Genomic DNA, 14,895 nt, shown 5'->3' on the forward strand with positions numbered 1-14,895 from the left:
GGGATTGGGGGCAGGAGCAGAAGGGGACGACAGAGGATGAGATGGCTGGATGGCATCACTGACTCAATGGACGTGAGTCTGAGTGAACTCCGGGACTTGGTGTTGGACAGGGAGGCCTGGCGTGCTGCGATTCATGGGGTCGCAAAGAGTCAGACATGACTGAACGACTGATCTGATCTGATCTGAATCATTTTATTGCTGCGGCAGCTTTCCTACTGTATTAGCAAAGTAGAATAGTTGCAACATAAACCATGTAGCCTGAAAATCTGAAAATATTTACTATTAGACTCTACAGAAAAAAATTGCTAACCTCTGTTCTCCATCAGTTATCTCCATTTGGAGGTCATGTGTTGAAACTCACAGTTTTTAAGTCAAGGAAGAAAATGATTTCTGTGTCCAGTAATTTAGGAACAAATTACATAACTTTTTGGCTACATGGAAGCTTCCTCTGGTCAAATCATTGTCAGCTCTTACATGTGTTAGTCTTACTTATGACTTCCTCTTGTATAAAGCCATCTATCACTATTGTCATTCTCTAAAACTTTAGTTCTAATAAGCACAATTTCATCAGTCTCTACACCTCTATAACTTGAAAATGGCAAAGAAGCAAACCCAATAAGATAATCATTTGACTTTTGCTCTCATGCTCATTAACTATTCTTATTAGTTGTGTACCATAGTCCTATATTATCAAGAACTTTCATTTCACAGATGGGAATACTTGCACAGACACTTAACTATCATAATTATAGTATCTAGTCAGGTAATTGGGAGCAAAGAGACAATTTCAAACTAACTTTCTCAATTTGTCACCTTCTCTGTGCACCTATATTTATATTGCTAGCTACAGTTTAATCCTCTAAATCTTGCTCCATTTTCTGCTTTATAAAATGCTCTTCTACCTTAACAGGGAAGAAAAAAAATCGTCAAATTTGTATCAAGTCTTCTGTTAATTTGCCCACCAGATGTCTCACCACGGAATTCCACAGATCACCAGGCTCACTGTTTGTATTTTCTAGGCATAATGCAGGCTTCAAAGTTTAGTATAAACCTACAAGTTTTCAGGTCATGCAAAGGAACACATGCAAGTTCAGGAGTACCAAAGGACTTGATGCAGAACAATACTACAGGAGGCAATGGAATGTTATTCAGCAAGCCCTCTGAAAATTGACAATCTATAACATTTATATTTACATGAATGTATAACATCTATTTCTGCTTTATTGACTATGCCAAAGCCTTTGACTGTGTGGATCACAATAAACTGTGGAAAATTCTGAAAGATAGGGGAAAACCAGACCACCTGACCTGCCTCTTGAGAAACCTATATGCAGGTTAGGAAGCAACAGTTAGAACTGGACATGGAACAACAGACTGGTTCCAAATAGGAAAAGGAGTACGTCAAGGCTGTGTATTGTCACCCTGGTTTTTTTAACTTATACGCAGAGTACATCATGAGAAATGCTGGGCTGGTGGAAGCACAAGCTAGCATCAAGTTTTCCGGGAGACATATCAATAACCTCAGATACGCAGATGACACCACCCTTACGGCAGAAAGTGAAGAGGAATTAAAGAGCCTCTTGATGAAACTGAAAGAGGAGAGTGAAAAAGTTGGCTTAAAGCTCAACATTCAGAAAACGAAGATCAAGGCATCTGGTCCCATCACTTCATGGGAAATAGATGGGGAAACAGTGGAAACAGTGTCAGACTTTAATTTTTGGGCTCCATAATAACTGCAGATGGTGACTGCAGCCATGAAATTAAAAGATACTTACTCCTTGGAAGAAAAGTTATGACCAACCTAGATAACATATTCAAAAGTAGAGACAATACTTTGCCAACAAAGGTCCATCTAGTCAAGGCTATGGTTTTTCAGTGGTCATGTATGGATGTGAGAGTTGGACTGTGAAGAAAGCTGAGCGCCGAAGAACTGATGCTTTTGAACTGTGGTGTTGGAGAAGACTCTTGAGAGTCCCTTGGACTGCAAGGACGTCCAACCAGTCCCTCCTAAGGGAGGTCAGTCCTGGGTGTTCATTGGAAGGACTGATGCTGAGGCTGAAACTCCAGTACTTTGGCCATCTCATGCAAAGAGTTGACTCATTGGAAAAGACCCTGATGCTGGGAGGGATTGGGGGCAGGAGGAGAAGGGGACAAGAGAGGATGAGATGGCTGGATGGCATCACCAACTCAATGGACATGAGTTTGAGTGAACTCCAGGAGTTGGTGATGAACAGAGAGGCCTAGTGTGCTGTGATTCATGGGGTCACAAAGAGTCGCACATGGCTGGGTGACTGAACTGAACTGAAATGTATAACAGATAAGAGATAATATTTTGAGGATTATTTTGACTGTTGCCAAAATTTTAGGCTAAAATTTATGTGCATTTTCCAGCAAGTATGTGAAGGATTTTCATTTTATAAGATTTAATTGCAACAATCAATATTTCAGTATATTCATTTTTTAAGTTAAGAACTTGCCAGCGATTATTAAGTGTTTTTTAAAACTTATTTGTAGTCCAGACACATAAAATATTCTTCATTAATGATAACAATAAAATAAAACAAACCAATAAAACTTGCTTATATTAATATCAGCTGATATTAATTCTACATAAAAAGCAATAATCACATAGTATTTCTGGGACTTCCTTCATCCTTTATATTCTGCCAAATGTATTCTCACTTCACCACCACTGTCACAGTGTTACTTCCATCAAGATTTAACTCAAATATTGTTTTTCTGTGGAATTTTCTTGGGCCAACATTTTGTCAATGTTGACAAAAACATTCACAATTCCTACAGAAGTCTAATCAAACTTTAAGTACAATATCTATTCCACTATATCTTGTGCCTAGTTTTTAAATCATCTGACAGCTAAGTAATTTTACAACTTAGACTGTAAGCTCCCAATGGGCAAGGCCCATTATCTGTCACCATGAGACATAGAGCCAGACACACAGAGCAGTAATATAGTAAAAGAATCTGCAAGGAACATGAATTCTAAATTGACAGAACAACAAACATTCATAATAAAACAGTCTGCATGTTTGTAGCATCAGGAGGAAAAAATATTTCTAATAAGGAATTAAAGTAAAAAGAAGACTTAATCTATTATCACATATATCATAATTTTCATTATTCAATAAGATACAGGAGGCAAACTCCAAAACACATGGAGCCTCTCTCTTTTAAGTTTTTTTTTTTAGTCAAATCATTGTCTTTTATTAATAGTAATAATTCTGTAAACTAGGATTTACCTTCCTGAAATATTTTATATTTCAATATTAAAGTCTTCAAACGCAGATCTGGAAATGCAGTTCTGTCATTTAAAGAAACAGTTTTCAATCTATTAGGCAGAACTATCTTAATGGTACCTCATTCTCATCTTAATGAATTTCATATATGCATCTTAAAACAGTAACAACTAAGATTCAATGTAAGATTCTGTATGGAAAACAAGGGTTCGGATTTTTTTTAATTTAAAGTTTCATCCTAAATTTGCTTACATTTAACATATACACAGTTTAACAAATAAGAAACAACAATCATAAATTCCTTAAACTAGTATAATTAACAAAATCCAAAATGCAAAACAGCCTCACATTATGTACTTAAGTCTAAACAGTAGTTTCCTTTTCTTTGACTTCACTCACCCAATTTGTGGAAATTTCCTCTGAATTCTATGTGGTTCATAGAATTAATATAGTTCAGGATTTTCCTGCATACTATCAGTTCAATTAAGTTCAGTCACTCAGTCGTGTCCGACTCTATGCGACCCCATGGACTGAAGCACTCTCAGGCTTCCTTGTCCATCACTAACTCCTGGACCTTGTTCAAACTCATGTCCATCAAGTCAGTGACGCCATTCATCATAGCATCCTGCATCCTATAGCTTGTTCAAACTCTATTTCCCAGTAATCTCTCTATATTTCATATCAAAGTACTCTTTAAGTATTTTCACTACTTTGTAGGGATAAATACAATTTTTATTGATACCAACTGAATCACACAATCTCTGGTCTACAGATCTTTATGCTGCAGTCTGGTGGTATTCTACTGTACTGTGAGCAAAATGAAACATCAAATCCAGTTTCAGCATGAAAACAGAATATGAAATCTCCTTCAGTGACTTATCCTTTAAATACCATCTTCTGTGAATCTCTATCAAAATACAATTCCCTGCACAGATTGCCCTACAAGCATGTCAACTGTGCAGCCATGTTTAGAAAGGCCTCCTCACTTGGTTTAATGCTTTGATATTGTCATCAAGAAATTCTTATCAAGTTCTGAACAAGGGACATGCCTTAACAATTTTTCACTGAACACCACAAATTATGGAGCCAGTCCTGTCCCTGAGAGTTGTAGCACATTAAATCATAGTATAAATTGGTCTTTTGAATGACTTTTCTTAAAGTCAGTAAAGAATTATATGATCAGGAATTACAACACCAAATGTCTATCTTGGGAAGGTAATAATAGGAGGAGGAAAGCAAACCTAAAGGGAAAGCTACATGCACAAATTAGTTTATTGTTTTGATTTAATCATTATTTACTATCTTCTAAGTGCCATGTAATGTTCCAAAGGCTGAGATCACAACAATGAACAATACGGACAAGTTCCCAGACTTCATGGAGTTTCCACTCAAGTGAGGGGACAGACAACCAGGTCTGTCTGTGATGGGTAGGGCAGAAAAGGGAAATGTTTTGGAAAAGGATTTAACATATCTCCTTTAGAGATATCCTATGATATCCCTTATATGTGGAATCTAAAAAGAAATGATACAGATGAACTTACTTACAAAACAGAAAGAGACAGACTTAGAAAACGAACTTATGATTGCAGGGTTGGGGTCAGGGGGAAGGAGCAGTTAGGGATTTGCAGAAGGTCATTTGGGGAAGGTACACACTGCTATATTAAAAATGGATAACCAGCAAGGAACTATTATATAACACATAGAACACTACTCAGTGTTATGTTCCAACCTGGATGGGAGGGGACTTTGGGGGAGAATTGATACATATATATGTATGGCTGAGACCCTTCACTGTTCACCTGAAATTACCACAACATTGCTAATTGGCTATACTTCAATACAAAATAAAATGTTTAAAACAAACAAACAAAAATATATCTACTTTATTTTGGGTATTATCACCTTTGGTGACCAGACAAAATGATAATGGTTTTAAAAAACCTTATTACAACCACATTGTTATTACTAAGAGGTAATTTTGAGTGTTTTCTACTTCTCTGATCATCTTTTAGCATTTTCCTGGAAAAATTTTTGGAAATTTCATAAATTAATGCTGGTCATTTACAATACATAGTTTCAAACAGGCAATATTATTAGGTTATATAAAAATGAGTGTTAGGACTCACTTGGTGAATAATTATATAATGCTCTTGTCTCCTCTCCATTTTCTCCTCCCTCCTCTCTCTAAATTTAATTGTATATAAATTGTGCTCTGTTTGGACAGGAACACTGATTCTTTGCATATGAGTTTGTGTCATCAGTTCCAAAAAAGAAACAAGCAAAAACCAGGCAAACAAACAAAGCAATGGTCATGATTGAATGTAGATCACTTGAAAATTGTCTCATAAATAAGGGCAAATTCCACGGATCTCACAAAATTGTCTTACTCTTATAGGAATTATCATATACCGGGTGTCCCCTAGCATGTTGATGTAGGCATTCAATGGCTATTTGCTGATTGAATAAATACGTAAATGAATGATGACTGAGTATATCAACAGATTTCCTTATATATCCTAAAACTAGTCCATCTCCTAGGGATAGCACAAATTTTGAATAAAATAGTTATTGTTGTGGTTTTTGTTTGTTTGTTACCTAGGAAAGAACATCTTTCCAAACACAAGTACCATCCATCACCCTAGAATGGAATATTCCTTAGAAATGATCTAGAATGGTGAAAAGCAAGCACATTTGGTCACCCAGAAGTATGGACTATATCCCTTAAGAAGTAAAATAAATTCAGCGTGTATTGCAATTTGGAATCATGAGAAGACACAAAATCACAAGTCCATCTGTTAACACGCAACAATCAAAATACTGCCTGACTGGAAAGAAGACGTTGACTATTTTAATTCCTTCAAAACAGAGTATGTTTGCAATCTACATTTGTGCTCTTTGTTTTCAACACATATTACTCACCCTCGGATTATATGAAAATTCTAAATTAAAACTCAGTCTAGTAACAAGCTGTCAAAACAAATAAAGCTACACTGGAGTTCTCCAAACGCATACTCACTGCAGTTCATAAAATCGCAGGGCTTCAAAACATCCTAAGAATTAAGCTAATATGTTCTCCATACCAGAGCCCTGCAATTTTACTCACCTAAGGGTGTTCATTTGATTGAGAGAAAATTGATAACATATTTTTGGTCTTAAATTAATAGAAGAAATTTTACTCCAATATATTTTTATATTTAGTCAACCTCATTGTCAAGAGATCCTAACATAAAGGTCTACAAAGAGTCACATCTGATTATAATTTTAACACGTTTATCTTTTTTTATCTTGGTGGAAAATATATTTCTTATATAACTTATATTTTAATACTCAAATTAACTCTTGGTATTTTATTCTTAGGAATAAATAGTTTCTGTTTGTTTCAATTTTCTGAAAATTGTCCCAATTCTTTCAACATTTGGTATTTAACTTTATCATTTAATATAATTACAGGCTTTACAGAGAGTTCCTAGTTAATAATTTAAGACCTGGTACCATCTAATCCAGAAGTCTGTATCTATTATAGGCCACATTATTACTTTTATGTGCATTATTTCTGTAAAACCTTATGTAAATCTAAACAAAACTTCATGTAAATCTAAATCTAATCAAATATCAAAGTCTCTTAACATGATATTTGTTGGGCATTCAGAATGTTAGGATTTTGGTTTCAGGAAACTTCTTGAAAATAAGAATGTTCTTAGCTTGACTGAACACTATTTTGTATATTCAACATTAAAAAAAAAAAAGGTTCTCAATGTGAACATCTTTTAAATCATAAATATGCTTCTTACCTGTGCTGCTGGATATATTAACATCAATACTGATATCAGATATTCCACCTCCCTTCAGAGATGCTACACATGTGTATGTCCCAAAATCCGTGAATTTTAAATCAATGATGTCCAAGTTGGTCGTTCCCGGGGAGACATCCGGATCAGTCTGCGTAATAACCATCCGCTCAGAACTTCTTAACGGACGACCATTTTTAAACCAACTAAATGTTAACTCCTCAGAAGGAACAGCTTCTACTTGGCAAGATATTTTCACCTCACGCCCAATCTGGATGTTGTCATCTTTGTGATAAGGATCTGGTGTGATCCAAAATCGTCCTTTTTTTAATGCTAAAACATAAAAATTCCATAAGTAATTAGTGTTACTTTCATAATGTTAGGGATTAATTCACTATATATAGGTAGTCATCTCTGGTCTAAAATAAAGTAAAACAAAATAAAATAAAATGTATAAATGTTTCTTCAATTTCCAAGTAGTGTGCATATTAATAAAACTATTTTAGGTAATTTAGAAACAACTGAAGTAACTAAATTACTCACAGACTCTAAAATGGATTTTTATAAATTGGACAATATTTTCCAGGAATATAAAAATGCTTTAAATATATACATGATACTTAAACATTGTTGCCTTTGAATTTTGAACAAATGATGAAATATGTTTATATAAAGTCATTTAGGTATTAGAATTAAAAATAATTATCTGGATCATTAAGCCCAATTTCTTACCTATGTCATACCTGTTAAGGCACCATTTCTCAAATAACTCAAATACTGTGAAAATTTCATATTAAAGAAAATTTTGAAGTTCTGTTTACATGCTGACCAAAACTAGTTTGGTAAGAATTCACTTACTCCATATCACTTCACATTCATGAAGCACTTTCATATAGTATTGAAATAAACTGAATTGAAGAAAAATGTTTTTTCAAAAAAATTGCTATGATAGCTCTGTTCCACCATACATAGATGTCTTCAGTAGAAACCATTTACTGGCTATCTCATGCAGATGGCCAAAAGAACCTCTTGGCAGATGGCTTGGAAAACATGCTGTGTTTGTATCCTAACCGCAGTGCCTTCTGGATCTAAGGTCATTGCTGTTCTCACAGCCTGTGTCAGTAATCACGACTACCTGAAACTGCCAGAAGAGCATCTATTGTTTTTTTAAGGGCTTCAGTTCTGAACTTTGAATGATCCTATGGTATTCAGTTTGTAATACAGCTTTGTTGTTGTTGTTTTTTAAATTGCAGTAATACTCTTATATACACATTTTTCTCTTCTCCAATACCCTATCCATGCTCTTCTCCAACATCATCATGCCTACACGATGAAATGGAGCATATGCACTGAAACATAATTATCGGAATAAAATAGTGTTCATTCTCTTTTACCATTAAGCCTAAATATATGGTGACACTGGCAAAAATGTTGTGAATTTAGAGGACCTGCAGATATTGGAGGCCTACTAATTGCACTCTGGGTAGACTTTCTTGAGTTTAACTTGATTTTCCTCAGTTCAAAAAAGGCCAGGAAATACCATGGATTTAGAACTATTTGAGAATACACTAGAAATAAATTCATTTTTAAATCATAAAGAGATATTTTAATTTTCTTTACTTTTCAGCCTCAAGTATTTTCATCTCCTTTCTTGTTTGTATCTTAATAAGAAGAGATAAATGAATATCACAAAAGGTGTTTGTATGTCTTTTTTTTAATTCAGAAATATTTATGGGGCTCGTATTCAGAACTAGGCACTGGCAAGACCCTTATAACATGAGATGAACAAAATAGACAAAACTTCGATCCTTAATTTATTGTTCAATCTATCTAACCTGTACATATGATGCTTATGTCTAAAAATATATGAAATGTTTAATGAGTTTACAGAAGTCTGAACCACAGAGGAGAATCCTCCAAAATATTGTTTAGAAAATGCACAAGGCTGCAGTCTTAACAAAATCACCGGAAGACAAATATTTAAGTCAGGTTCTTACATTGTCGTATGTTACATCTTCCAAACGCAACGGATGAAACTTATTTATTCCAACCATAACTTTATCAGTACATGACTCTAGGATGAAATCAGGAGAAATTGTGTAATTCATTATGTAGAGTCACATGTATATATTTTAATAAGGAACTGAAGCATGTGACTTTACATTATATCTAGAAAGGGAAATGTGTTAAAAAATCTCCACATCTGGCTACTTACATTTGATATGAAATACTCTGCACATATAATTCAAATATAGTTGACGTTCTACAGCACAAACAAAATTATAAGATCACAGAATGTCATTTTCTTTTATTTAATAGACTTAAAACATAGAATGTCAAGGGGCATTTACTTTCATTAGCACTCACAATTTTTAAACTAAAGTTTCCTTTCATTTGGTAAGAATTTTCCTTATCCTGTTTTTACAGAGAAATAATAAACCTACATTTAAAAGGATAAAGCAGATAATACATAATTTTCAAAAATAAAAAATTATATACATATTAATAAATTCATATGGAGGTACATTTAGGATCAATTCCACCCCGAAGTTTTAAATTGGTTGTCATATACAAACACCACAAAAAAACCCCTAATGTTTCAATGATTAAAATTTATTGATGAGGTAGCTATTGTTTTCTAGCTCTGTTCTCTGTACAGTGACATATTAAAGGGATACTGATGTTGAGAGAACTGCAAACTCTTCAGACAAATGAGATTTAAACTACTAAACAATTCAAAAGCCACTGATAAAAAAACAAGATATCTATATCTATATTAAACATCCTGGACTATTTTATTCATGAGAAAGAACTTTTAAAATTCAAAGTAAAAATATTGAAGATTATAAATGTAATAATCAATTCATAAATAAAATTATATTTTTAATAGAAAGCAATATAACCAAGTACACTTTAAAGACTGAACTCCTTGCCAAAAATATTTGTTGATCTCAGTATCAGACAATTCTACTATTTGGCCAAAGTCAATCATATTAGTCTCTCAAATGATAGACTCTGAGAGGGACAAGAGGGAAAAGTCAGTCTGGCAATGAGCAAATGGTGAGGAATATCAGAATAAGTAGCATGGATTAATTCACTATGGAGCTAGCTCTTTTGAGTTTGTTTTATATTACTCCATAACAAAATAACTGGTTTTACATATAGAACAGAAATGTTCTAAAGGAAAAAAAAAAGTGTGTGTGTATGTGTGTGGCCATCTGACAAATTTACTTAATTTTCTAACTTACTTTAGGGGCTCAGAAAACTAAGAGCATAGCTCTGTTAACTAGGCACAGGTACATTAAGAACTTGAAGCCCCATTCCAGTTTTTCATTTCTATGTGGTCCAATATGGGCAATCTAATTTTTACGGGTCAAGTGCATCATTTATAAAAATAGGAGGTGATAGTATTAGACTCCCTCTGAGACCCATTGTGAGAAATAGCTTATTAACAATAGTGTAGATCTTTGAAAATATAAAGTGTTTAATATAGTTAATCAACTGGGAAACAGGTTTCTTCATTTATAATTAAACACTCCTTTTCAGTGAACAATTTATAGTAGTTCGTGCAATGTTAATTTAAAGTCATTTCCTGCTACCAGTTAAGATTTCAAATACTTAAAATCAATCTGTGATTAGTACCAGAATATAACAGGGCTGCAATAGACATAACAAGACTCTGTAGAACTAAAGAAACTCTATGGAGAAAAAGAGGAGAAATCCCTTTCCCCAAATGCAATTTCTTAGCCTGAATATAGAAAATCCCGTAACACCAGCTTCAGAGAACATTAGATTTAGCTTAATGTATCATAAATTGTGATGGATGAACCTCAAAAGGTACTTGTTTAGTCTGGCAATGCATGTAAAAGAACTGGCATCAAGCTGAGCCTCTGTTCTGGATAATCAGCTTAGAAACACTGCAATATAACCCACAGCCCCCTTTCATAATATTGTGAGAACTGAATGCAATTGGCCCTCATTCACTTTCCAGATATTACTTGCCAGGACATTCTCATTGTACTCACTGAAGCCCTCTACTTTGAGATTCACAAAGGTACTTTCTGAATAGAATGAAACCAGTGTATAAATGAAAGCCCACTGCAAAGATCTGGGTACGGCTTGCTGCTGACCTTGTCCTAGAAAGAAAAGTGGATTTTTGCTTGTGCATGACTAAAGTTCCAAGGCAGACTTCAATTATTTAAAATTAGATTACTTCTTGAGTTTATCCTTGAGCTAAAGACCCGTGGCTTTGGAGAAGTCTATGCTCATGGCTTCCAGGAATACAATATGCATATAAAGACAATGGGGGCACTGTGGGATTATATCTTGTCTAGCATTATAGATTTAAAATGATAAAATGTACTGTTTGTCATATGTTCCAAGAATTATACAATGTATACTCAGATCAGATCAGATCAGTCACTCAGTCATGTCCAACTCTTTGTGACCCCATGAATCGCAGCATGCCAGGCCTCCCTGTCCATCACCAACTCCCGGAGTTCACTGAGACTCACGTCCATCGAGTCAGTGATGCCATCCAGCCATCTCATCAAAACAACATTAAATGACATTTTTAAAATGTTTTAAATTTTAATGAGAAACCATCTCTTTGGAGAGAAGAAATATCAGGAATCAGCTTCTGAACATCTGCTGAGAATCTGTTTCAGAAGGATGGTAAGAGACAGACTGACCACTGACCATCATTCCAAGTAGATAAATTAGTTAAAAACCTCCAAATACTCACTTATTATCATCTCAGTAGGATTCTAGTCAACATGAAACATTGATAAATGTTGCTGAGAAGAATGGATCTAGAGATAATTAATAGTGTAATCAGATAAATAAAAATTGATCTTCTATTCATATTCATGTATTCTCTGTAAAGGACAATGAATATATCTGAGTGAAAAAAGTACTTGCTAGTCCCACAGGATGCTAGCTAAATAAAGAACTGGAAACATATTACATCAGCAAAGCAATCTGCAATAGTAAATGACAGTAGATACAATCAGTCTTGGGGATTTCCCAGGTGGCGCTCGTGGTAAAGAACCCATGTGCTGATGCAGGAGATGTAGAAGATGGGGGTTCAGTCCCTGGGTTGGGAAGATCCCCTAGAGGAGAGTATGGCAACCCACTCTAGTATTCTTGCCTGCAGAATCCCATGGACAGAGGAACTTGGTGGGCTACAGTTCACACGGTTGCAAAGAGTCAGACACGACTGAAGCAACCTAACACATACACACGAATAATCAGTCTTAATAGAGTTAAATGCCTACCTGTCTTCTTAAAGAGATTGTGAACAACTGGGGACTGGGCCCATGCCTAAACCCCCCGTTTTGTCCCCAATCCAGAACCTGGTTCCTTGGTTCCTCATTATAGTTGGTATTTAAGTTTTCATTAAAACAGATTAAAGTTGACTTAATTGTCAACTTTACAGCATTGACTTTACAGATTCCAATTGTTTCCATTCAGTCTGATCTGTCTATGTTAACTTTGTTCCTGCTTCGTAGTCTTATTTTCTAAGATGCAAGGGGGAAGCAAGATAGAGAAAATAAAATTCTCGATATCCTCCAGGATTCAAGGGTTTTGTTTAGGGAGCAAAATATATTTGATGAGATAACAGTATTAATGTACAGAAAACTCAGGAGACCTCATTCTATCACACTTACTGAATAGCTAACTTTGTGTCCCAGCCATACAATGGTACAAGAAAATCAGCTGCAAACATGGTATCAGTGACTCATCCCTGCTTCATAAAGGAGATGGAATTTCATGCAAAAGAGCTTGTTCATATGCTTTCGAAAAAGGTTAATAAAAATCATGTTAAAAAGGAACAAAAAAAAGAACAAATAAACTTTGAGGATTGACTATGACAGTAAAATTTTTGCTTTTCCACAGAACTTTGAACATATTAATATGCACATTAAAATATTCTTGTTGTTCATTTGTAAAATCGTGTTGGACTCTTTGCCAGCTGTGGACTGCAGCTAACCAGGCTCCTTTGTTCTCCACTATCTCCGAGTTTGCTAAAATTCCTGCCCATTAAGTCGGTGATGCTATCTAACCATCTCATCCGCTGTTGCCCTCTTCTCCTTTTGCCTTCAATTTCCCAACATCAGGGTCTTTTCCAATGAGTTGGTTCATCGCATCAGGTGACCAAAGATTGGGAGCTTCACCATCAGTCTTTCTAAGGAATATTCAGGGTTGACTTCCTTTAGGATTGACTGGCTTGAGCTCCATGCTGTCTAAGAGCCTCTCAAGAGTCTTCTCCAGCACTGCAGATCAAAAGAATCAATTCGTTGCTGCTCAGCCTTCTTTATGGTCCACTTTTCACATCTGTACATGACTACTGGAAAAAAACAACTTTGATTATGTGGACCTTTGTCAGCATTGTGACGTCTCTGCTTTTTAATACACTGTCTAGGTTTGTCATACCTTTCTTCCAAGGAGTGAGCAGCTTTTAATTTCATGGCTGCAGTCACCATCCACAGTGATTTTGAAGCCCAAGAAAATGAAGTCTGTCACAGCTTCCACTTTTTCCCTTCCTATTTGCTTTGAAGTGACAGGACCAGATGCCGTGATTTTCATTTTTTGAATGTTGAGTTTCAAGCCAGCTTTTTCACTCTCCTCTTTCACCCTCATCAAGAAGCTCATCAAGGTTCCTCTTCATTTTCTGCCATTAAAGCAGTATCATATGCATATCTGAGGTTGTTGATATTTCTCCCGGCAATCTGGATTCCGGTTTGTGATTCATCCAGTCTGACATTTCACATGATATACTTTGCATATAAGTTAAATAAGCAATGTGACAATATATAGCCTTGATGTACTTCTTTCCCAATTTTGAACCAGTCAGTTCTTCCATGTTTGGTTCTAGCTGTTGCTTCCTGACTGACATACAGGTTTCTTAGGAGGCAGGTAAGGTGGTATTCCCATCTTTTGGAGAATTTTCCACTGTTTGCTGTGTGATCCACACAGTCAAAGGCTTTAGTGTAGTTCATGAAGCAGAAATAGATGTTTTCCTGAAACTGCTTTGCTTTTCTGTGATCCAACAGATGTTGGCAACTTGATCTCTGCTTGCTCTGACTTTTTCTAAATCCAGCTTTTATGTCTGGAAGTTCTCGGTTCACATACTGCTGAAGCCTAGCTTGAAGGATTTTGAGCATTACCTTGCTAGCATGTAAAATGAGTATAATCGTACTGTAGTTTGAACATTCTTTGGCATTTCCCTTCTTTGGGATTGGAATGAAAACCGACCTCTTTCAGTTCTGTGGCCACTGCTGAGTTTTCCAAATTTGCTGGCATACTGAGTGCAGAACTTTAACAGAAGCGATCTTTTAGGATTTTAAAAAGTTCAGTTCTGTCACACCCACTAGCTTTGTTTGTAGTAATGCTTCCTAAAGCCCGCTTGACTTCACACTTTTCTGGCTGTAAGAGAATGACCTCACAGTGGTGGTTATCTAGGTCATTAAGACCTTTTTGTATAGTTCTTATGTGTATTCTTGCCACCTCTCCTTAATCTCTTCTGTTTCTGTTAATTTCTTACCATTTCTGTCCTTTATTGTGCCCATTCTTGCAGGAAGTGTTTCCTTGATATCTCTTTGTTGAAGACATCTGAAGTCTCTCCCATTCTATTGTTTTCCTCTCTTTCTTTGCCGTGTTCATTTAAGCAGCCTTGGGGTCGCTAAGAGTCGGACATGACTGAGCAACCTCACTTTCACTTTTTACTTTCATGCATTGGAGAAGGAAATGGCAACCTACTCCAGTGTTCTTGCCTGGAGAATCCCAGGGACAGGGGAGCCTGGTGGGCTGTCGTCTATGGGGTCACACAGAGTCGGACACAACTGAAGCGA

At 35.6% G+C, this 14,895-nt stretch overlaps 1 protein-coding gene across 1 annotated transcript in view; it reads right to left on the bottom strand.

The window, feature by feature from the left end:
• Nucleotides 1-14,895, bottom strand: part of MDGA2 (MAM domain containing glycosylphosphatidylinositol anchor 2) — a 534,959-nt gene that overhangs the window by 263,158 nt on the left and 256,906 nt on the right. Inside the window, exon 7 of the mRNA XM_010848064.1 lies at nucleotides 7,046-7,375. Within this exon, the coding sequence (XP_010846366.1) occupies nucleotides 7,046-7,375 (330 nt within the window). The remainder of the gene's footprint in view (nucleotides 1-7,045; nucleotides 7,376-14,895) is intronic.

Source organism: Bison bison, unplaced genomic scaffold, assembly GCF_000754665.1.
Source record: "Bison bison bison isolate TAMUID 2011002044 unplaced genomic scaffold, Bison_UMD1.0 scf7180017864259, whole genome shotgun sequence".
Classification (NCBI taxonomy): domain Eukaryota; kingdom Metazoa; phylum Chordata; class Mammalia; order Artiodactyla; family Bovidae; genus Bison; species Bison bison.